The sequence below is a fragment of the Scomber japonicus genome, chromosome 15 (genome assembly GCF_027409825.1).
Source record: "Scomber japonicus isolate fScoJap1 chromosome 15, fScoJap1.pri, whole genome shotgun sequence".
Classification (NCBI taxonomy): Eukaryota; Metazoa; Chordata; class Actinopteri; order Scombriformes; family Scombridae; genus Scomber; species Scomber japonicus.
The window spans coordinates 12681587-12704335 of record NC_070592.1 but is presented as its reverse complement, the minus strand read 5'-3'; the positions used below and the strand labels follow the sequence as shown (position 1 = coordinate 12704335).

General features: G+C 39.2%; 3 protein-coding genes across 6 annotated transcripts; all 3 read right to left on the bottom strand.

Annotated features, from left to right (window-relative positions):
- Nucleotides 1–100: 100 nt before the first annotated feature.
- dnajc8 (DnaJ (Hsp40) homolog, subfamily C, member 8) lies at nucleotides 101–3309 on the bottom strand. The gene is made up of 9 exons (XM_053334365.1): nucleotides 3237–3309; nucleotides 2647–2748; nucleotides 1990–2046; nucleotides 1797–1863; nucleotides 1545–1639; nucleotides 1357–1428; nucleotides 1051–1142; nucleotides 823–898; nucleotides 101–708 (listed from the first exon to the last, which is right to left on the bottom strand). The coding sequence occupies exons 1-9, from the start codon at nucleotides 3306–3308 to the stop codon at nucleotides 589–591; spliced, it is 753 nt and encodes a 250-aa protein (XP_053190340.1). The 5' UTR covers nucleotide 3309; the 3' UTR covers nucleotides 101–588.
- Nucleotides 3310–4279: 970 nt separating this feature from the next.
- LOC128374100 (heterogeneous nuclear ribonucleoprotein R) lies at nucleotides 4280–12221 on the bottom strand. Of its 4 annotated transcripts, XR_008322964.1 has the most exons (15): nucleotides 12065–12221; nucleotides 11079–11239; nucleotides 10867–10985; nucleotides 10662–10769; nucleotides 10440–10553; nucleotides 10051–10227; nucleotides 9743–9878; nucleotides 9420–9625; nucleotides 9187–9336; nucleotides 8982–9103; nucleotides 8347–8885; nucleotides 6120–6180; nucleotides 5096–5156; nucleotides 4619–4765; nucleotides 4280–4408 (listed from the first exon to the last, which is right to left on the bottom strand). XR_008322964.1 is itself a non-coding variant. In XM_053334356.1 (13 exons), exons 2-12 carry the CDS (start codon nucleotides 11233–11235, stop codon nucleotides 6146–6148), a joined length of 1863 nt encoding a protein of 620 aa, XP_053190331.1. In that variant the 5' UTR covers nucleotides 11236–11239; nucleotides 12065–12221; the 3' UTR covers nucleotides 5084–5156; nucleotides 6120–6145. The 4 variants fall into 4 exon arrangements, 3 of the variants coding, with proteins under 3 accessions (XP_053190330.1, XP_053190331.1, XP_053190329.1); XM_053334356.1 differs by lacking the exons at nucleotides 4280–4408; nucleotides 4619–4765 and having other exon boundaries at nucleotides 5084–5156; XM_053334355.1 differs by lacking the exons at nucleotides 4280–4408; nucleotides 4619–4765 and having other exon boundaries at nucleotides 5029–6180.
- Nucleotides 12222–13309: 1088 nt separating this feature from the next.
- On the bottom strand, nucleotides 13310–15397 carry atp5if1a (ATP synthase inhibitory factor subunit 1a). The gene is made up of 3 exons (XM_053334368.1): nucleotides 15137–15397; nucleotides 13698–13810; nucleotides 13310–13606 (listed from the first exon to the last, which is right to left on the bottom strand). The coding sequence occupies exons 1-3, from the start codon at nucleotides 15206–15208 to the stop codon at nucleotides 13465–13467; spliced, it is 327 nt and encodes a 108-aa protein (XP_053190343.1). The 5' UTR covers nucleotides 15209–15397; the 3' UTR covers nucleotides 13310–13464.
- Nucleotides 15398–22749: the final 7352 nt, after the last annotated feature.

The window sequence follows — 22749 nt, the reverse complement described above, 5'->3', positions numbered from 1 at the left end:
TTGCAGAAGAATCAATCTTTGTTCTGTTTCTATTTCTAATTGTCTGCTAAATGAGAACTGTCTCTATGAAATGTGAAGGTAAAACTAATCAAGTTAGTCAGAGGGCATGTAATACTGTAGAGTACAAAAACATCTGCAGCAGATGTTTCTGTGAGGTGACGACCTCTCCAGAAATATCTCGTGTGCACTAATCTGACGACATATCTACTCCACACTGTAAGGTAGGCTTGTTAACATCAAGCTTTATTTTGTATTTAAAAAATAAAGAACAAAAAGCAAACTTAATGACCAACCACATTTTCTTTTTCTCTTTTGGTCAGTTACATAAGTGGAAGATGCATCATTTCTCTTTCTGACATGAGGCAGGTTATGATCTCAGGGTCCAGATCACGAATATGTACATTAGAAAACCAAGTACAAAACTACGTTGGTCAGGATGAAGAAGTTGCCGTACGACGTGTATCCTGATGACTGCGTGAGGGCGACTACACAGCTGACTGGAGACGACAAAGGGATGGTGGGTGGATGGGAGGGGGGTACACAGAACGGGAGGGGAGGGTAATCTAGTGAAGTCCGATTTTAACAGCATCATTCCCTCTGTTCCATCTTTACTTTGGGGGGCTTGAGGAAGGACCTGTTCTTCTTTTCTTTAGTTTTGCCTTTAGCCTGGAAGCTCCTCCAGCTGTCCACACGCCCGTCTCTTGTTTCCTGAGGAGTCACATTTGTTAAAAAAGAAGAAGAAGAGTATTTTAACTGAGTGCCAAAAACAAAGCCAACATGTTTCAGTGTATGATCAGAAAGGAAAATATTACAGGGACGCACCTCAAAGTTTTTCTGCCATTCTCTCTCTCGCTTTGCTTTCTCTGCTGCCTCAATTTCTTCCTCTCTTGCCCTTTTCCTGAAGAAACAAGGAGAAAGATGAGTTAACACATGACATTCTGGATGAAGTTTGGCGATAATAAAATTGACCTTGAACTGTTAAATTATTTTCAGACATAATTTGGTGATACTGATAGCAGATAGTGTCAAAATATAATATGCATCTTTTACCTTTCATGCATTTCCTTTGCTTCCCTTTCCTTCCTCTTGATTGCTAGCTCTGCAAACAACTTCATGGTCTGTTTGTACACTGCTTGCTTGAACTGGAAAAAGAAAGCATAACTCACATGTAGTTCAGCTTTGAAGGACAGTTATGACAAATGTGCAGCTTTAACATATTAAAACCGTGATTTTAGAATGTGACACATGGTATCAACTGTTTAAAGACTGTTACTTCATAATCCAGCTACGTTAATTAACAAATCAATCCTCATTTAAAGTAATTATGCCCAATTTTCTTTTTTCCTTTTGACTTACCACTTCTGGGTCATCCTCCTCCACATCCAATGACTTCCCTTCTTTCTTCAACTGTTTCTTTTTCTCCTTTACCTGTTGGGAGCACACAATGAAAGAAAAAGAAAACATTACCAAACAAACACAAATCAAGAGAGATGACACAAAAAACACATCAAATCTAAGGTAAGGGGGATTTAGCGACCACTCACCATATGCTCAATATATTCCTTTCCTGCTTGAATCACGTCTAAAGCTCTTTTCTTCTGTTCCGGTTCCAGTAACAGTTTGTATGCCTTGTCCACAGCTACAACACATAAGATACAAACATGGATTAAAACATGTTTCTTTTACTACTCATCATACACAACCACTTTATATGATTTGGACATCATGATATACAGAAGGTGCATGGATTTAACTATATATAAAATATGAGGGAAGTAAAAAATGAGCATTTATACCTTCAAAAGCTTTCTGTGCTCTTTCTTGGTCATCCTGATTTTTGTCTGGATGGACCAAAATGGATAACTGCAAGGTTAAAGAAACCAAAGATTAGAGAATTATGAAACTATCATTATCTCCACAGATGAGTCATGTCTTTAAAGAAAGGAGAAAGGTTTTTAATGCAACATGTCAGTAAGACGTTTTGCTTACCGCCCTAAATCTTTTCTTCAATTCGTCATCTGTTGCATCAGGATCAATCTGAAGCACCTGAACATTTTAATGACAAAATGGCAATATTAGTTTACTAATCACATGAGAGTGATGGTGACAGTATGTGACAAAAAACACTGATTACTTGAGACAATTTTTAAATCAATTTTATGTCTTTATAAATTAATACTTTGGATGTTTAGCCTGATTGTCAGACTAAATAATCCCATTTTAAAGCTGCCACATTGAGCGCCAAACATTTGTAATCTAACATTCATTGTGACATTTGTACAAGTCTGTCTTAAAACACTCAGGTGCCCATATGAACAATGAAACGTCCCTCTTAGTGTTTCCCTGTTGAGCTGTGGTGGAAGTATAGTTACAAAAAGAGGGACATTGGCACTGAAAGGACTAGAACAATGAAAGATGTCTACTTTGACTCATTTGGGCACAGACTTTGGATTTTGACCCGCATAACTTATATTGTAAGTGCTTTATGAAGGGATTTTCCAATGACCAGTGTGAATAGGAGGCATGATTACAAATATATGTCAATGTTCATTTGAGCACCTGATTATTGCTATAAGAGGGTTAGTTAGGAACCCACCTTTAACTAAATATATTATGTAAATACCTAATAAATGTGTAATTGGTTACCTCAAATGGGTTGAGATTAAAGTAGGATGAGCCAGGCCTGAGCAGTCTGTCTATCTGCTGCTTGGAGGTTAGCACAGAGTCTCTCTTCTCAATCTGCTTCACCTGTCAAAAACACGTCAAGGAAACCATCAAAAAACAGCCAACGATTCAGTCTACATGAAAAAACAATCTGCATTTTTGACACAACCAGCATTTAGGAGTGAAAGACGGTGAGTAAAATGTGATGAAAGACCTCTTCATCTTTTCTTTGATACATTTATATTTGGTGTTATTGGTCAAACGTGCACTGCATTGCAGGTGATAGAGGGCTAACAGGAGCCGTGTTAAGAATAACTAAATTAGATTCAGCGTGAGTCTAACTGATTTGTATTGAATGGGAATAAGACAATTTAAAGCATGATTGCTGTTTCGTGGTGTCCAAACCACCGCAGAGAAATTAAGTCTCAGCCACTGTTAGCTTCTGCCGTTGCGTTAGCTCACATCTTGGAGGCCTTGCAGGGTTATAAATACGATAATAACCAACGTGAGCTGATGTAAAGAGAGCGAACGACACATTAAAAGTACTTTAATTCACTTGTATTTCATCGTACCTCCGTGTAGAAGCTTTGAAATAAATCATCTGAGACGCAGTGAGAGGAAGGCTCTCCCCCGGCAGCCGCCATCTTCGCCGTGGTTTACATGTGACGTAGGGACACCACGTGACCATTCAACTAAAATAACTGGTAACCCTAGATTTGATAAACTCTCGCGAGATTTGTGCGCGTTGTTTCTACATAATGCACTTTAAATAAAATGATTGTATTTTATGACGTGACAACGTTGTGATTATAGAGGTCTTGTTAGGTTTAGGCGCAAATATGACTGATTAAGGTTGCGGAAACATCATAGTGCGGGTTTAAATGGTCGCTCTTGCAAGATACTTCACGGGTTTGGGGTTACCATATCAACACGATCATCAATTAATACAAACGCGTTCATTTCATTGACCAGTTTAGTTTTCTAGTACGTGCTCCATGCATTACAAATAGATCCTGAAATGATTAAAGCGAATAAAACGCAATAAAAATGAATAAATAGGCGCGGTTGTGTAAGGATGGCTATAAATACTCGTTCAACACCTTAAAATACAAACTCATCTATAAAGAAAACGGTATGTGAAATCCAATTTGTAGTATTACAGATGGCCCATAAAAACGTGGACATATATTTTACTTATATAATGTTATCAGGGGTTAAAAGCTTGCAACTCCCCCTTCTCCAATTTGGTGCAGTCATATAAAACCTACACAAAGTTTAACCACTGATAGAGGAGCAGAGGTGACACTGACAGGTTACAGTGGTCCACCCTCATTTCCATCTGTTTGACTGGTTAGGGTGTGTAATAAGAAAGTAGTTGTAGTATTAGTTATAGTCAGAAGAAACCATTACTGAATTCATGAGCTCCACGATGATGCACAAAATTCAGAATGACTTCCAAAGAGGCCACACAAGTACTGTGCTGTCAGATTATTAAAAAAAACTGTAATGCTTGTAAATAAATTATTGATATTTATGTTAATATGAAAAATAGTTTTAACAAATATCTGTAAATATGCATACACAAACACACATTTACTTGCATAATGAAATGTATTGGGTGAGAAACAAAATTTTTTCCTTTACATTCAATTTTAATTTCTTTAGTGTGGATAAAAGAAGAAGCTGTTTGCCGAATGGAGCTCTGGGTCATGACATGTCCATCAGCTGTATCCCTCTTGTGCTTCTACATTGGGCAAAAAGACATTAAACATTAGAATATAGACATTTTCTTAACACTACAATGGGCTAATTTTATGAATGCATTATTATCTGATGAGTTTAGACTGTGCGCATTTTGAAGATGGAAAAGTAAAATTAAAAAATGTGACGTGACAAAAGCTATGTAAATACTACAATACCAGGTTAACCGAACTACTCCACGATTAGTTTTTACCTCATCCTTCTGCTGGAAGATGGAAACCAGTTAGAGTATCCATGAGTACTGGACTTCAGTGTTGTACAGTACTTCATTCTGAGAGATCTGAGACTCTTGTGACGGCCCCGGATCGCACCTTGGGGAGAACCGTCCCCTGACTCAGAACTAGAGAAGGAGCCACACAGACAAGAACATGTTAACTAGTGCAGACTGATCAGTTTCTAAGCATCAACATGACCATCAACCCCACTCGAATGACCAGAAACACTGACTTTATTGTCTCTTAATACAATGAAATATCGAAACAATCCAATTAAAGAAATACATTTGCCAATCTGTGACTTGCTGCCGATTAAAATCTTAAATTTTACTACCTCTAGGAAGTAAATAGGTCAATAGAGATTACTACATCAAACATGTATAAGTATAACACATTTTTTAAAAAGTGCAAACACAGACTTTCTGAGCGTTATTTCAGATAATGAACAATCTTACCAATCAGTCCTTTCCATTTGTGTGAACTCATTCACATGGATCAGGGCAGCTCCTTTACTGCCTGCTGACAAGAGGCAACATATAAAGACACAGTTCTGATATGAGAAGCTGTTAAAAGAGGACACTCCAGCACTGGATGGCACTTTAATGCAAACCAAAATCTGTATGTCAGCTGATACGAGCAGTCTGCTGTAATGCTGTGGTCCCTACATCAATGTCTTACCTGTGTAATATAAAATAGTGCAGCCCACCTACTGCCATCTTGTGGTGTTAAAGGGTAAAGACATGATTATGAGGCACATTCATTGTTACAGCGTGAGCCAATTTTAGCAGCATTTAATTCAGCGACCCTGATGTGATCTGATGAATTTGAAAAAGCGTCTCCTCTAGTTAATATTGATCTGTTAATTAACACCTTTACAGCTCTGGAAATTACCAATAAATGCAGCGTCGTGTAAAGGAACAATGGACCACTAGTGCTTGTGTGTATATGCCCCTCTAGTGGCATAGGAGGGGAAATGTCCACTGCCCCCCACCCACCCCATTCATAGTGTGAGTGTGTGTGTAGAGACAGCTGAGGTGATTGTGGTGCAGTAAGCCAAAACTGGCAACAGGTGTTTGCAGGTTTTTGGTGTTTATAACGCTTACCAAATCCTTGACTGCCTGCCTTCTGGCTGTTTAATCCAGTCTAAAGAAGCAGCCATTTGTCTCTTAAGAATAAAGGCATTTGGTTTGGGGGAAATTCACACTATGGCTGCAAAGAAAATATGCCGTCTACACCCCAAGAATCTCCGTGTGAAACAATCATACAAAAAAAAAAATCCAATTCTTCAGTCAACTGTAGTGACTTAATTATAATTCATTGGCTGAAAAAAAAAAAACTAACTAAAATTTTGAATCGTAGTGCAGTATATTAGTAAAGAAACAATTTTTTAAAAATTCATTATAATTATGGCTAGTGTTTCTCCAGTGATTACAATTAGCTACAGGAGAAGAGACAGTACTCTGTGCAAGGCTAGCTCACCCTTGAGTACCGTTCAGGTGAGTTCCTCATTCTAGTGGTGCCGCTCTCAATGCTTCTCCACCTAGGCAGGTTGGAATAAGAGGACAGACACATGAAACAAAATACAATGATACCATGGTATCAAAAGGCAGATGTTACACATATGTTGCTACACAAAACCTTTCTGAAAGGTGGATCAATTGCAAAGGAACACAATGTGAATTTGAAGAATTTTAACCCTTTGGATGGTCAGATCCTTGGTGTCTTCAACAAGAAGAGAAAAGATGGTGGAAAAAATGTGCACATTTTGGAAATGAAAAGGAATTGGAGACAAATTCAGCAAACAAGTAAAGATTTTAACCTCTGGCACAAATCCATTACGAGTCAAATATGTTGCTCTAACTGTTACAGGTGGCAGTATCTGGACCATAGAAGTGCAACTTACATCTCACATTATCATAGATTGTCCTTGTCTTTAAAATTTGTGTGAAAAGATGTACACTGTACAGTGTTTTAGTAAATATCAGCCTCCATTTATGTAAAAAAGGTGTGAAAAACACACTTTTCATACTAAGGTTGCAAAGAAAAGGTAATCTACCACTGTGAAAATTATACAGATGTTAACTTCTACTTCATTTACTATAGAAATCGTACACAAACGTCATATCTCAAACGTTTCTATGCTTTAGCACAAGTAATGATATTCATTGGCTGCATCCCATTGGACAAAATATTTGTCTGGTTGGCTCTGATTGGACCTGCTATGAAACAAGGTGAGTCTGCATGTCTTGTGACACAAAGGACATAACTGGAGTAATACCTTTAGCAAACCTTCTGTAAAAGTACAGAGATCATCCATGTAATTATCACAAAGATAAAATACTGCTGTCAAGAACTCAATGTATAACTTCCACTTCTCTTCATAAATGGCAGAGAACAGCATTTAGTGATGGTAGGCTGAGGTTCACTAAAGCATGTACTGTACATCTATGCACACTAATTTCAAAGGCAGGCACAATCTTGGGTAACTGCAAGCAAAGTACACAGTGTGGTCCTTTTATAGTTGTTGATATGACTGTGATAGCAACTATGTGAATTCTGTGCAGGAAATAACTGTAGTCTCATGATCGCTGAAAAGTAAAGGGTTAAAATCCTGTTTAAATCACTTTATCACCCAAAAAAACTTTCAGGTTCTCTTGTCCCGTTGTCTGATTGCACAATTTCAGTCTTTTGATTATCCTTTGAAGCAAAAAAAATTTGACTTGGAAAAGATGATCTTCATCCCAATGTGAGAATTGAGGTAAAAAAAATTAAATCAAATACTGAATGACAACACTGAATTTGAGTATCTGACAATTGACTGATGCTCAGCTGAGTTTTATTGAAACGGAACAAACGTAAAAGTTATAAATACAAAGAACATCAGAGAACAAACTGCTATGGCTTTTAAGGTAAGCCAAACCAAATTCTATTGGGCAAGTTCAAAGAAAACATAGGAAGTTATGGTATCAGTTTAAAAAAACACAATTTGTCTAACTCTAGAAATGCTAGGCATACACTTTGAACATTACAAAACTTTGATTTCTTCCTTCCTGTGGATTCTTTTCTCCACCATTGCAAAAAATGAAAAAGTATGAAGCTCTAACCATATGCATTTATTTACAAGCAAGTCCCTAAGCAACTATGAGAAACCACAAATAAAGGGAGTACAAGAAGGGGAGGGAAGGAAAGGGGCATGGACAAAAACTTCCTGCAAGGCAATATCATTATTTAATGTCCTCTCAGACTTTTGAAAATGAATGTCCACTTTTTTTTTGTAAATGTTCATTGTTGGCTTTAAAATAACCAAGAACAAAAAGTAACAATAAAAGTGTTTTGTGGGCTGTTTTTTTAAAGACACATGTCCCAATGTAACCGCAGGAGTAAGAAATGATTCACCACAACGGTTACCATCACTTCTTCAGCCAAAAGGCTTTCCAGCCAATCATCTCGAGCCAATTCTGGGGTCTGTCCATTTTTTTGAGAGATATATACAGTTTTTTGTTTTTTTTTGATGAGGGATGATGAATAAAAAGTTAATCAAAAATTGTGGCCAATCTCCTGTTTTGTTTTTTTTTCTCGTTTTTATTGTTGTTTTTCTCTTTTTTTGTTGTCACTTTGCCAAATACCTTTTGGTGCATCTACTTCCACTGCTGCCCATAAGAATCCTGTGAAAACTCCATGGTGTCATTACTGTAACCATAGTTACCGGAATAGTCGGCCCCTTGCTGCAGAGGCTGCTGGGCGATGGGCTGGGACCCCCAGTTCTGTTGGTTGTTGGTCTGGCGGCGCTTGGAGTCAGGCTGGTTAAACACGTCTGCCTTCCTCTTTCCACCGACGTTTCCCCCGCGATTGCCCCTGGCCCCACGAGGACCACGGCCCCTCTGCGGCTGGAAAGGGGCTCCCCGCCCTCCTCGGCCACCCCTCGGACCACCAAGGGGTGGCCCTCTTTGGGCATAGCCCCCCCTGCCTCGTGCCGGTGGCGCTCCACGAGCCCTAGGTGGAGGAGGCCCCCCCCTGCTGGGACGAGTACCACGGCCCCTCATGCTGTACACATCTTCGTAGCCGTAGTAAGGGTCTTCATAGCCACCACGGTAGTCATGATAGTCGTAGCCATAGTAGTCATCATAATAGTCTTCATATCCATAGTAATCTGGTGGATAGGCATAGCCCCCTCGGCCACCACGACCCCTGCCTCGGCCTGGAGGTGGCATACGTGGAGGTGGGTAGTAGTAGTAGTCATCATACCTACAGAGAGAAGGATGAACTTAAATTTATTTAATTCCTTATTTGAGAACAAGTCAGGCAAGTGACCAGTCACATTTCGTGGTCCCTCAGCCTCACCCTGCATTCCTGGTGGTCTGCCGAGCTGCTTGGCGCTCTTTCCTCTTCTTGTCTGGGGGTTTAGCCAGGACAATCTCAATTTCCTCCCCTCCGAGCTCCTTCCCGTTCATTTCATCCATTGCCTAAAATCAAACAATCCATTATTATAACATTCATAGACTCATCAGACATGTAAAAAACCTTGTCCAAAGAATGAAAGACCCACCTTTACAGCAGCATCCCTTTCTTCAAAATGCACAAAAGCATAGTCTTTCAGTTTCTTCACTCGTTCCAGCTTTCCAAACTGAGAGAACGTCTTTTCAAGAAGCTCTTCAGTAACTGCTGTGGCCAGCTTCCTTACAAAGAGCACCTTAACCTATGTAGGAAAAAACAGGATGTAGAGTCGCAGAACAACAGTGTGGTGTTTTGAAGAGCAGAAGCACAAGACACGATTCTAACCTTAGCCATAACCTCGGGATCTGGCTCAGCGACTGGGTCGGCCCACTCTACAGTCACTGGATTCCCCCAAACCTTGACCTTCCCACTCATTAGGCGGCGGCGGGCCTGTGCAGCAGACTTGTGGTCCTCATACTCCAGGAAACAGAAGCCACGGTTCTTCTTCTTGTCATCTGGCTGGTGGTACAATATCACCTCTTGAAGACCCTCTGTAAGAGAAAACAATAATTTCTTTAACGTCATCCCAAGTTACGACTTTCATTCTCCATGATTAAGGATTTCTCTGAATATTCTGACAAATTCACCTCTGAGCTTTAGAAACTGACCTGTAACTTTGCCAAAGTCTTCCAATATACTTTCTCTGGTCTTGTTCTTTGGAATTGATCCAACAAACAAGCGATTGTTTGCAACAGATATACACACTCCCAAGTACTTGCCAGGGCGGATTTCATGGTTATCGCACTAAAAAAATAAAATGGGGATGTCAACAACAATTTAAATGTTAAATGAACAGCAACAAATTTACCAACTCACGTTTAAATTCTTTGTCTTTAAAATGACACAAAAATGTTTGTTGAGTATTTCCACTATTTTTATAATGTGAATTTAAGTTTTTCCCTGGCATCCAACTTACAAGCTTCACAGCTTTTTGTGCATCATCCTTATTGCAGTATGTGATAAAGGCGTATCCTCTGTTCTGACCAGAAAGAGGGTCCATCATTAACCTAAGGTCCCAGATGGGACCAGCACCCTCAAAGAGCGGCACCAGCTCATCTTCATACAAATCCCTTGGGATTTTTCCAACAAAGACCTGATGAACAAGAATAACAGGTGGACACGTGTAAGGATTTGTAAAGCACAGTTTATGATCCTTTATGAATGTTACTGTAAACAGACTTCATACTTCTCACCCAGTTTAACCTTGACAATCATGACAGACAGGTTTCAAACATGTCGACTTTAATCCAACTTTTCTCTAACAAATGACAAATGAAGCCTGACACGTATATTGTTTATATTTACCTCAGTCCCAATCCCTGGCTGTGTTCCTTTGAACACATCCTCAGGTGGGGGGCCTCCATATTTCCTTTGCCCTGTGGTGACATCCAGAGTGTATCCTGTCCGCTCCAACAGAGCCTGACAAAACACAAAACATTACCTGCACTGCATGGCTGCACGTGTGTGTTATGACATTCGTACTGACCTACTTTTTACAGCAAAACAAAGTCAAACAACTTTATTTACCTTTATTTTCGCCTCATCTGGGCCCTTGGTGGACTCTTGAACTTTACTTCCTTGCTTTTCTCTCTGCCTGTAAGTCTTCATGACTCCACAAAGGAAAGCGCTTTTATTCTACATGAAAAGAGAGAGAGAGATCATCATTTACAAGAATGTAGAACAACATAAAAACTCATCTTAAAGACAAAGAAGGATCCATTCATGTATTTACCTGTACATGGGACAGGTCGCTCTCTTTGAATTGCTGCAGCACAGTAAGAGCTCCTTCTTCATTGAACTCACGCAGGGCATCAATGGCCCTCTCATCCAGGTCAACATACGCCACCAGACCTAGAGTTACATGTGGTCACTTTTAGTCTCAACAACAATAATTAACACTGTTTGCAAACATATCTCAAAGCAACTTCCAGCCCAACCGCTCACCTGTCTGGAAGATGTTATCTAGACTTTCAGCAACTTTCTGGGGGAGCCCAGCATCAATGAGGGTTTGGTAGTTCTCTGTGTGTGTTGTTGTCACATCCATGGGCTCCTCTTCCTCCTTTGCTGGGGCAGAACTACCGTTCACCTCAGCGGCAGCCATTCTCCTGTAAAACACCAGCACAAACTCATCTTCAGGACTGATGATAAACAAATACTGTGATTACTTGATACCAAACGAATGTTTAAATGAAGACAATTATACGATCTCATTATACACACTCACAACCACAGTGTTGTGATGTGGCTTGTACTAGGGGGTCCATGTAACTTTAAAACCATTATATCAATTTTAAATACGACCCAAGGCAAAAACAGTTGCATCAACCTGCTGGAGCTGCTTGAGCTACAACTACTGTTTGATTAATTAAATCGACGTTAAAACGTTTACATAATAATGTTTAAACTGTATTAATATAGCAGTTTTCTTAGCAATGTTACAAAGTGCTTTACATGAGAAATAAATCCAAACAAGGCAGATAAAAGTAAGGCAACGAGGAGGAAAGAGACACGACAGAGGCACAGAAGTAATAACACAATAATAAAAAAGAAGTAACACAGTGAAAGAATAATTAATAATTAGTTAAGTATTGTACTGTAACATAACCCGGTCACTTAAACAAACCAGCGTCCCGCCCCCTTCACATGCAGCCTGCTATCTAGCGAGGTAGACACCTTTCATTTTCATATTTACATGTGCTCACTGGTTGATTTCTACACTCAATAAAGATGCGCATTACAATCTGCAGAGCGCCCACGTATCTCCATAAATCATCTTCATCTTGAGAAAAACATCAGCGTTTGGTCTGCTTGCGGGCTAAAGCTAACGAGCTTATAGGTAACGTTATGAAGGCCGCGCCGTGCAGAAAGACTCCTTTTACAAAAATCAAACACTCCGTACAAGCTGCTAGCAGGTAGTTAGCGAAACTTACCAGTCTGTTTCAGGAAACTAAATGTGGCGTGTGTTTAAATGTGAAACGATTAGCGCGTCAGGACGTACAAAAAATGGCTATTATGAAGGATACGTTTGAGTCTTAACCCACGAGACAGATTTCCAGACAGCTCCGGTCTCGTCGTCGACTCGCCCGAACAACGCCACCGACCCGCAAACATCGCGAGATCTGAGTGGAAACCGCGCAGTAGAGACGCGGGTGTGTTCGTTTTAAGACACGGGGACACAGACATCCTCATAAGTCCAGACTACAACCTACAACAGGGTCAACGTAGTCGCTTACTTTTACAAGAAAGGTGAAAGAAAAGCTAAAGTGGATGTAAAACCACGGTGAACAGTTTGAGCTTTTCAATCTGAGCCGCCTGTAGTTTGACATCGGGCAGCTCACTGAATAAAAACGAGCGCTTCATCATCAACTATCCAACAATGGAGCTTGAACTTTGACTGGCATGACTTTTGCCCAATGAAATTCAAATTTCTGTACATATTAAAATGCAGGTCAATGCCTCATTCTGTCTTTAAAAAACAACACAGTTATTCAAGGCGCAATCAACCAGTTACATTTTGACCAGGGGCAGATTTAGGAGTTGATCCGGGGCTAAGCCCATGCCACCCAGAGCCGGGGACAATTCACTGCATTGTATGACTACTGCAAATATTAGTTGTAGTAGTAATAGTAGTAGAACAAATGTAGAGAGAAAAAACAAAAACAATGTAGAGAGAAGAAGAAGAAGACTTAGAAGTTTCACTCTTAATAATAATTGTAATAAACTCACTCAGATTCAGACAGCAGCTGGTTGAAGTCACTGTTCATAAAAAGTGACTTTAACCAGATTCTTTTTTTAAATAGATTTGGGGTTTTTGAGAAAACAACCCCTGATTTTGACAATGAAGAAAGAGAGGAATACGCAAATGAGTCACAAATGATTGTCACTGTGCATCTCTCTCACTCTTTCCCTTACCTCTTTAAATGTCCTTCTTTCTCCCCCTTCACTTTCGCTCCCTCACACCCAAACCCAACCCCATACCCTCAAGGCATGGTTGCCCAATTTGAGCCCGGCTCTGCCTCAGGTTTTTCCTGTTACAGGGAAGTTTTTTTCCTCATCACTGTTGCCAAGTGCTGCTCATGGAGGAATGTTGGGTCTTGACTTTTGTTGTGATTTGGCGCTACATAAATAAAAATCGATTGATTGACATTTGTTGAAAAGCATCCAGAGAATCTGAGTGAAAAAGTAAGCACTTTATTGGTACTTTTTATATTCATGATGTGTTGTACAGGACTTGCCCTGAGCAGCAGTAAATCAATCAATATCTGATCATCATCATCATTGACTTGGCAATGAGGTGGCCGGACTTTCAGGAAGAGAAATGATAACCGCTTCAGTCATCATGTTTCAGCTTTCTGATTTTTCCCTTATGGCGGTCGATTTCCCTCTGTAGGCGCTCAATCTCTTTTTTGTGGTGGTCAATCTCCTCCTCGTGATGCTTCCGCAGCGCTTCCATCTGCTCCTTCTCCTTTTGTCTAAGAAGTGAAAAAGGGAACCGGGGTAAATCTTTTTGCTGAGTAAACTGAGGATGCAGGTATGCATTGTATGGGATGGGATGTGTCTCACCTGAAGTACCGCTCCTCTTCTGCTACCTGTTTCTTTCCAAACGCACCCCCTGCCTCCCTCACAGAGCCTCCTCCACCTCCACCTTTCCCTGCTCCCTTTCCCAACTCGCCAAGCTGGAATAAATAGAGGAAATGTATTTATTGTCACAATGTCACAATTTGGTCGACAGATTTCCAATATCCAAATAGCACATCAGGACAGACTATCTTGGGTTTATAAATGTACTTTACACTAAATCAATATCCTTCTTCTTCGTCACTATACAGTTTCTTTGGTGACATAATTCCTTCCTCAGAAAGTTTTCTCTGTTCTGACATAGAAACATTTCTGACTGTCTAAGACATATTATACCTGTTTGTTAGGGGAGTGTCACATCCTTAAATCAAACTATGTTCCTAACCCTTTTCAGTCTAGTTCAGGCTTTAGTAAAAAGGTGTGTCCATAAACTATGAAAGAGGGTTTTCTCACTGTAATCGTTCCTCCTGTTCATACTGACTGGTAAAAGGTCGCCTTCAAATGTGCTTTCCATGTAAGTGATAAGGGGCCAAAATCCACTGTCATTCTGTGTACAGGTGAATTTAAAAGTTCATCTGAAGCTCATGTGGCTTGATATTCATATCAAGCCACATTTGCTCTTTTTAAGCATCAAATTCCCCCTTTGTGTTTGCCTGTTGAACTGTGGTGGTAATATAGTAACAAAAAGAGAGACCTTGGCACTAAAAAGACTGTAACATTGAAATATAGCTACATAGATTTGACTCATTTGAACAACTGAAGCTTCATATTAGCTTCACATAAACTTTTAAATACATTTTTATTTTTTTTACGAATTTGTCCCCCATTACTTTAAAAGGATCATTTGATAGCAGGTCTAATCAGGAAAATAATGATTATGGCAAGGCAAACCTATTTCACTGTTGATTTGGGCATTTGACTGTTTTAAGAAAGTCTCACAGCTCAAAAAGAAGGTATTCATAGTATAGAGCAATAGCATACAGTACCATAAAACAAATAATTGCACAATCTTAGAACAACCAAGTAGAAAGAAAGAAAGAAAGAAAAGCACAGGAATACTACTTTTTCTGCATGACACCGTGAAGCAGATTTGATGTATAGCTGCTAACTGTGTATGTACTACTGATAATCCTCTCTACTACATTTTTAAATATATATCCATGTCACTGTGTCATAAAGCCACTGCACCCAGTAGTAGAAGAGCTACCTACTTTAGGCAAGGCAAGGCACTTTACACTTTACACTCGCAATTTGAGTATTTGAAAGCTTACTATGTTTAAAAAGTGATGTCTAAAAGCACACTGTACACTTGGCTGCATCACTTCATTACAACACTAAAGTTATCCACTAGCTTAGCTTCATGAGGCTTCACTGAGAATATATAAGCAGATGTTTGCAAGCTAATGCTAACCAGCATTATTTACCTGATCAGATGCCATTCTGATCTGAGAGGCGATGCATCCTCTGAGGTTTGCTCTCAAGAGAAACCTCGACATTGTCCGTTATTGTTTGATACGATGTGCAGATGCAACAACAGTAAGAGAAAACTTTATAGTGTTTCTACTAAGCAACCAGGAAGTGGGTCTGCGTCGGGCTTTGACGACAAACTCGTCTGGAAAATTGGCGAAATCGGTAAGGAAGCAGCAGCAGGGGCGGGGACCGACAGCTGCAGCAAGCAGGGCATTTCCCAGACGCCTTCAAAACATGTAAAGGAGGCTATTTTTTTCCTAAGATGGCAAAGTCATGACCCGCCTTACACTGCCTCTGATTAACTGACCCTCTGACCAATTAAACAAATGAATGCAAGGAGCTCTAGCCAATCAGAGGCGGAGTAGGGCGGGTCATAACTGTGCCGTCCTAGGAAAAACAATATAGATATGCATTTTCCCCATTTTGGTTAAATTAGAGAAAAACAACTTACGACAACAAACGTGGATATTTTTTTACCATTATCAAGTTACAAATTTGCTAGAAAAAAACTCATACATTTCTGAGAAAAAACCTTGAATATTCTCTGATATTATAAAGTGGGAAATTTGTGAGAAAAACGGGGGAAAGGTGTTTTATTCTGCCAAGCAGTCACATAGCCTTTGCAACACTGGAGAAAAGTCGCTTGTCTTATGTCTTGACTGTTAAATATATTACTACAATGCAAATATGTCAACATTTTACATTGTTTTCTCTTTTTGTGCAGCTGATATACATTTTATAAATAGAGTGTTCGGGGTTAAACTTAAAAAAACAACAACTTTTTAATCACCATTGAAAATGTTCATTCATTGAAATCATTATGGATGTTATGTTTGCCTACTTTTTGTAATACAGGATAATAACATTGTTATTGTGATTTTTTTTCCCCTCCATAAACAAATAGTATAAATCATAAACTCTCTGAAAGTTGAATTAAGTATTAATCACATGAATTAATATTTATGAATGAAAAATACATTTGTGGTTCAGAAGTTTAGTATACAGTTTAATGATGAGGGCAAACAGTGAATGGTCAGAATAAGGGTTAAACAAATCGCAGATCTGATGCATTTCCATTTGTACTTCGGCATATTCTGCTGTGTAAATCATTTTTCCTTGAAATAACTGCCACATTTAAACCCAAGTACATGTTCATGCATTATTCATTTTCATTATGGGAAGCTTAATCTTTCATATATTATGAATTGGTTGTTCATGGACAAATTTAACATTTTTACATGTTCAGCTGCTGTGCACTGACTAAAAGACTCTGTAGGTTGCACAAGAATTGGTTTGGATGGGAACTAATTGTTTGTGTACTGACTGATCATTGTCTCCATTTCCCTGATTTGCATCCAATCACACAGCAGTTCTTTCCAGGAAAATTCTTGGAAATCATTAGAAAGCCAAGCACCTACAAGATAAAGCGTCATCCTTGTTCCTATGTTACCAAACATGGAACGTTTATATAAATGAAACCCAGGTCAGGATGTTTTTGGTTCTGTATTCAATGGTTCTCCCACACAATTAAGTTTTATGGAACTGAAGCTACATTCAGTTTGCAACACATACAACTGGAAAATTGTTTGGAAACAGACATTTAATTTTTTTTTTCCTTTTGTCAACCAACTAAATCCTGTTCAAGATCACCAGAGGCTTGAATCCCACAACACACAGAGTGTATTTGTGCACTCTGTCCATGTCTCAAGTCCAAGACAGATAAGTGGAGCACAATACAAACAGACAGAAAGCAAACCCACATAGTTTTTCACAGGTTTGTAAACTTGTCTCATGCAGTCATACAGAGGATTACTCAAGTTTTCCATCAATATAAAATGCAGATTGGTTTTCCCTCCTTTGTGTTTGGTCATTTGCATTTATTGATTATACTCCAGAAGCTGCACGTGTCCCAAGTTTCATGTGCATATTTTGTCTATACACTGTGCAGCAATCTCAACTAGATCTCCCTGTGTTGTGGTCCTATTACACAAAAAGACAAGACCTAGTACTCATCTCTGAAGTGCTGGATGAGGCATTCTATGGTACAAAGGGAAGCTTTGCACAGTACAAGAGGTGGTGGGTGTTTAGTACAAATGAGTCATAATGGAGTCCCATTGATGAAGAGCTCTTCCTGACAGACAATGCTCAACCCTGCACAGTGTCGTATGATCTCACTGTCCCTGACACACACTTTCATCATCTGAATCCTGCAGAGTTGATGGTCAATGAGCGAGTGTAGGCGTGGCGTGGCTTTAATGACGCATTGCATCCTGTCAATCTGTTTAGAGAAGGAAAGTATTAAGGCCTATACACAACCTGGTGATTGTGCGACAGAATAAGAGGGTCAATGAAAAATGACATGGGCAGTTTCCCCATGAATTGCTTTTGCAGTTTAGAGTTTAGAAGCTTTACTTTTACACCTTTTTTGCATCAGTAAGAGGAAACTGCAAGACCAAGGTAGTACCATGCTTGCAACAAATGGTGGCAGTATGCTCTCACACAGATGGAGAGCATCTGCTATGTGTTGCAGTGAATACTGAGCACCATACATATAACATTCATATAAAACACTTCCACCTTCCTTTGTAATGGACAAGTGCTGCTCTCACTTTGTTTCAAACGAGGATTGAAAATGAATTTAATCTGAAATGCACAAACAATACTGCAGTGCAATAAGCATTATTGAACCGAAGGCTCCAGTATTTGCAGAGGCAACTGATTCTGATGCATTTGACACGTAACTCGACTGTGAAAACTGTAAGAATGAACAAATTGATAATTTGGCAAAATAGCTTAAAAATCCTTCAAAAGATGTATGATTAGTTCCTAAATTGATGGACATGTTTATAACTTCCAAATAAACACCTTTGCATGTACTACCCCTGAGGAAATGATAAATCATGGCTGTATTTCACCGGAAGTCATTTTTATTTTGTCAGGGAGAAAATATAAACTACTGCACTGAGCAAAACTGAACTTGGAGGGCTAGTTATGTGTGTGGCTGTGCGTGTTTCGAGCATGTTATTCTGTGGTCATGTACGGGCTTCCGGTCTACAGGATACAGAGCAGCCAGTTACCTGGATCCTTTCAGAGCTGCTCACCTCGCTGGCTCAAGTGTTGCCATAGGAAATAGTATCCTGGCAACAGCACTAACCTGAGCAAAGACAAAGTAAGGTCATGCTGACAACAAGATGTGGCACAATGTTTCTTTATGAAACAATCCATTTTCATAATCTCAGTTTGCAAGGACATTCATTATAATTTTGACATAATATTGTTCCAGCATTTTTACATTATTACTTCATATGACATTTAATGTGAACTCACATTACATGTGCACGGCTCCATTTATTATCAGCCTTTTTGGTGCAGTGTAACATATTTGCATATCATGCGTAGGGCTTATAATCTGCCCCCTTCTCCCAGAGCACTAACAATAATTGCATAAAATAACGCTGCCATCTGAAATTCATTCATACCTCTGGGGAAAGGCATGTTGATATAGCTCTTGGGATGTAACTGTACCATTTGTTGCAGTGTTTTAACAAATACTGCTGAGATAATAGTATGTGTTTGCGTGGGGTTGTGTTAGTATAAGAAGTATTGAAATGAGGTGTTCTAGAAATCCCATCTTGTGGTGCATGTTCATGAAACATGCAGTAAATGGTAATTCACCTGCATTTGAACTGTAATGCAGGAAACCTGAAAGCTATGATATTTTTCACTTTAAGTGAAGCTGTGATTGTCATGTCAAAAGTATTTAGACTTCTTGGTTGCAGTACATATGTTCAACTCGTCTATTTCTCAGACTCTCCTGGTGTTGAAATTCCTCGTTGCTAATAGCCCTTATGAGCTGCCTGGATGTTGCTGCTGTTGCCATGGTGACCACCAGGCGTGATAAAGGGGACCAGATTCTTTGTGTTTGGAACATACAAGGTCTTTTGGCCAAGGATCTGCAGCAGACATTATATGTCGGATTCACAGGCAGCTTGGTAATAATTAAAGGAGGCTTGACTCATTTAGCAAACTGACTGCAATATGAAGGATGCGTCCAAAAAGAGCCAATCAGTTGTTCTGAGATGGTTGCTGCCTCACTTTTTTCCCCAGCCCAAACTGGCAGCACAGGTTTAAATTGATCTCTCAAAGCACTGTTGTAGCATCCAGTAACCACTGCATCACAATGTAAATGGTTTGATTATTGGCCACTTTTTATAATCGCAAAGCTGGAATGGTAGCACACGTGTATGAAAACTTACAGTGCAATGTCTGCTTTCCATGTTGTTACACAATCATTCGAAATGAACTGGCGACTACTTGCCGCCGTGCTATTGACTCTTTCACTTGAAGGCACATTGAGTCTCTTTCCAGGTTCCAGCTGATTTTTTATCATACAAAATGTCCCTTTCACCTCAACATCACAACCCTCTGTATTCCATCAGTACCAAAGCTGGTCATTAGCCTGCCTAGCTACAGTCAACCCCTGGGGTTAGCTAAGGGTCTTAAAGTACAACAGGTTGTAATACTCTCCAGGAAACCACTCTCAAGTGTCTGCTGTCATTTAGGTATGACGCACCAACACAGTTAAAATCCACCATGTCTGGTTTTTTGTCATTCACAGGTAAGCGAACCACGCAGGGGCGCTCTTTTTTTTTGCAAAGAAATCCTTTATCAATCCCAATCAGGAGGAAAAACTCAAGAAAGAGGGAGTGTGTAAGACAAAGAGAGTTTGTGCAGAAATGTGAAAGCACTTATCTCAGGCCAATGAGAGAGTATAATATCAACCTCTACAATCCTGCTGCGTGTTCCTGCGCCCTGTGCCAATGCTCTGAATGGTGTGTGATTGCTATAAAATATGTATTGACATTCAAGATAAATTCTGCTGTTAGAAGCAGACGAGCCAGAGGTTTAAGCGTCTTGGAGTCTTGCTTTGGGATCTGTCATGCTCTGTAAGACAAGAGCATAATTTGAGCTGAAGGACATGCTGTGCCACAGCTGAAAACAATAGATGGAGCTAATCTTCAGAGCTGAACTTTTGTTTCCCAGTAATGACCCAGTTTTGTTACAAACACAGCAAGACATAATACCTTTAGCTGCGACAATGTAGTGAGTATTTGTTAAGACTGTCAGAAAGGAGGGAACATGTCCTCTTTTTAGTGCCATTTTCTGTATGATACCTAACATTTTTAAATGTATAAATTGTAAATATGAAATCCATGTCCTGAGTTAAAGACACATCATAAAGTATAAAGATATTTAATCCACCAAAATCACAAAAATTGCTATGGATTTGAATAGGAACCTCTCAGACACAGTCATAACAATATCTGAACATTATAAGCTTTAGAAACTATATATTCCACTTATTCAGTCACATAATCTTCATCAGCTGATGGAGTTTAGCCAGTTGACATGGATCTGTAAATGTGCAGTCTTCAATTTTTTCTAAAACCTTAAAGAGAAAGGTTTAATTTCTTCAATTCTTTCAACTGTAGTATGATCAAAAGCTCCAGAGTAGCTACTAAATGGATGTAATGTTGAGCTTCTGCTTTTAAAGTCAAGAATGAACTTTGAATCTCAGCTTTATTATTTATATTTCAACTCACTGTGCAGGATACTGCTTTTATTGTGTCCATTGTTTAAAGGCTTCTAATTAAGATAATATAACATCACATTTGAATCTATGGGTGAATTTAAAAAAAAAAAATCTGTCTCATCACTTGTTCTTTCCAGACTCCCAGACAAAACGCTGCCTAACAATGTCATACAATTGACAACATGCTGAAAGCGATAGCAGCATTAATAATAGTTCCATGCATAGACAATATCCTACTTCCACTGCTCCCCTCAGCCTTTTCTTTTTTTCTGTGTTATATAGTATTGTGTGCGCTCTGCAGAGGGCTTTTGCAGCAGAATCAAATCAAATATGCAGGGTTTTATATATCCATTGACATCGAGCTCAAGTACGTACTAATTAACACGTAAATGTTTTAGTATTATAAATAAAATCAATTAAAATTCATGAATGGTATTTAGCTATCATACTACATTAGCTGCGAAGGTCATATAGCTCTTTTCAGCCTTACCTCAAGGAGGTCGGATCTCTTTTGCAGAACAGCACTGGTGGAAGTGGTAGAGATTAAAGTATTGAAGTCAATTTGATGGAGTATATTGAAGCACCAGTGTATTCATTTGTTGCATATTTCTTGACAATACATTTCATCAAACACTTTGGGGTATAATTCTTCAGATTGATACAATTATACATCTTAAACATCAAATCTGGAACATCAAAATATATATTAGTTTGGAAACAAAGTTATACAGTAAATTAATCATAATTGTACAAATGTATTGTATATAATTAGGCTATTCAATACCACCTATCACATCCCAGTCTATTAACAGGGTTAACAAAGGCCTTAAACAAAATCAATTTAATCAAACTTGATCTCTTTCTTTGTCTTAAATTTCCTCAAAATTAAAATAATAACTAAGAGAGACAAAGACAATCCAGAGTTAATCTTCACTCCTTCACTCGTAATAATGATAATAATTTAATGTACTGCTGACAGTCATTACAGAGACATGACTTGCCATTAGAAATGAACATCTTCTCTTTCTGTGTTTTTTTTCACTCTGACAGTTTTAAAGACCTTCTCCTCCTCCTCGCCCATCTTGGGGATTAGTATCTGCTGTTTCTATAGCAACAGCCTTCAATTAAGAGACAGCATGGACCTCACTGTTACTGTCAGCAAGGTGCTAATTGATACTGGGTTTCACATTGGGAGGGGTAGGGGGTTGAGATGAGAATTAGAAGTTGTGTGTGTGTGTGTGTGTGTGTGTGTGTGTGTTTAGATGAAGTTGTGTATCTCGAAGAAGCCGGGCTGCAAACGCAAGATTGTGTCATTTAACATTCATGTTTTTGTTCAATATGAGCATAAATTATAGCACTGAAACATGTGCATTGGCACACATGAAGCAAGTGTTGCACTCTCCCCCTTTTCTCTGCATGTTAACCCTTCTGTTTGCCTGCTTCTCTATTTTTCAGTCAATATCAATCTGTTTTCTAGCTTGCAGATGGCAACTATCTGCAGGTCCTGAGATGAAAAATAAAAAATAATGAGGGTCCACAGTGACCCATATAGTATATTTTAGGAGTCACGTTTTCAGATGCTGTGAAATCAGTTCCAACATTAGCTCTCTGAATTGTCACGAGACGGTGTAGACATGGCACAGATGACTTTTGGTGTGAAAATAAATTAGCACGAAATGTTCCACAAAGCAAAAAAATATTCAGAAAATGGTGCTTATCACGTGAGGTGGTAAGAAACATGGAAAGTGAAAAATAGCACCTATATAAAGTACCATTTGCACACAAACTGGTTAGCTCTCCAACTGACCTCTCAAATGAGCAGTGCTCAACAAATGGACGATGTAAATCTCCTTTTGCTTTTGCCTTGCAGCATAGGTACAGCACACTGCTTCAATTAAAAGGAAGAACAAGAACCGATTATGGAGGAGAGAAAAAAGACTGAGTGGCAACACTGCAGACAAAGCAGGCAGAACT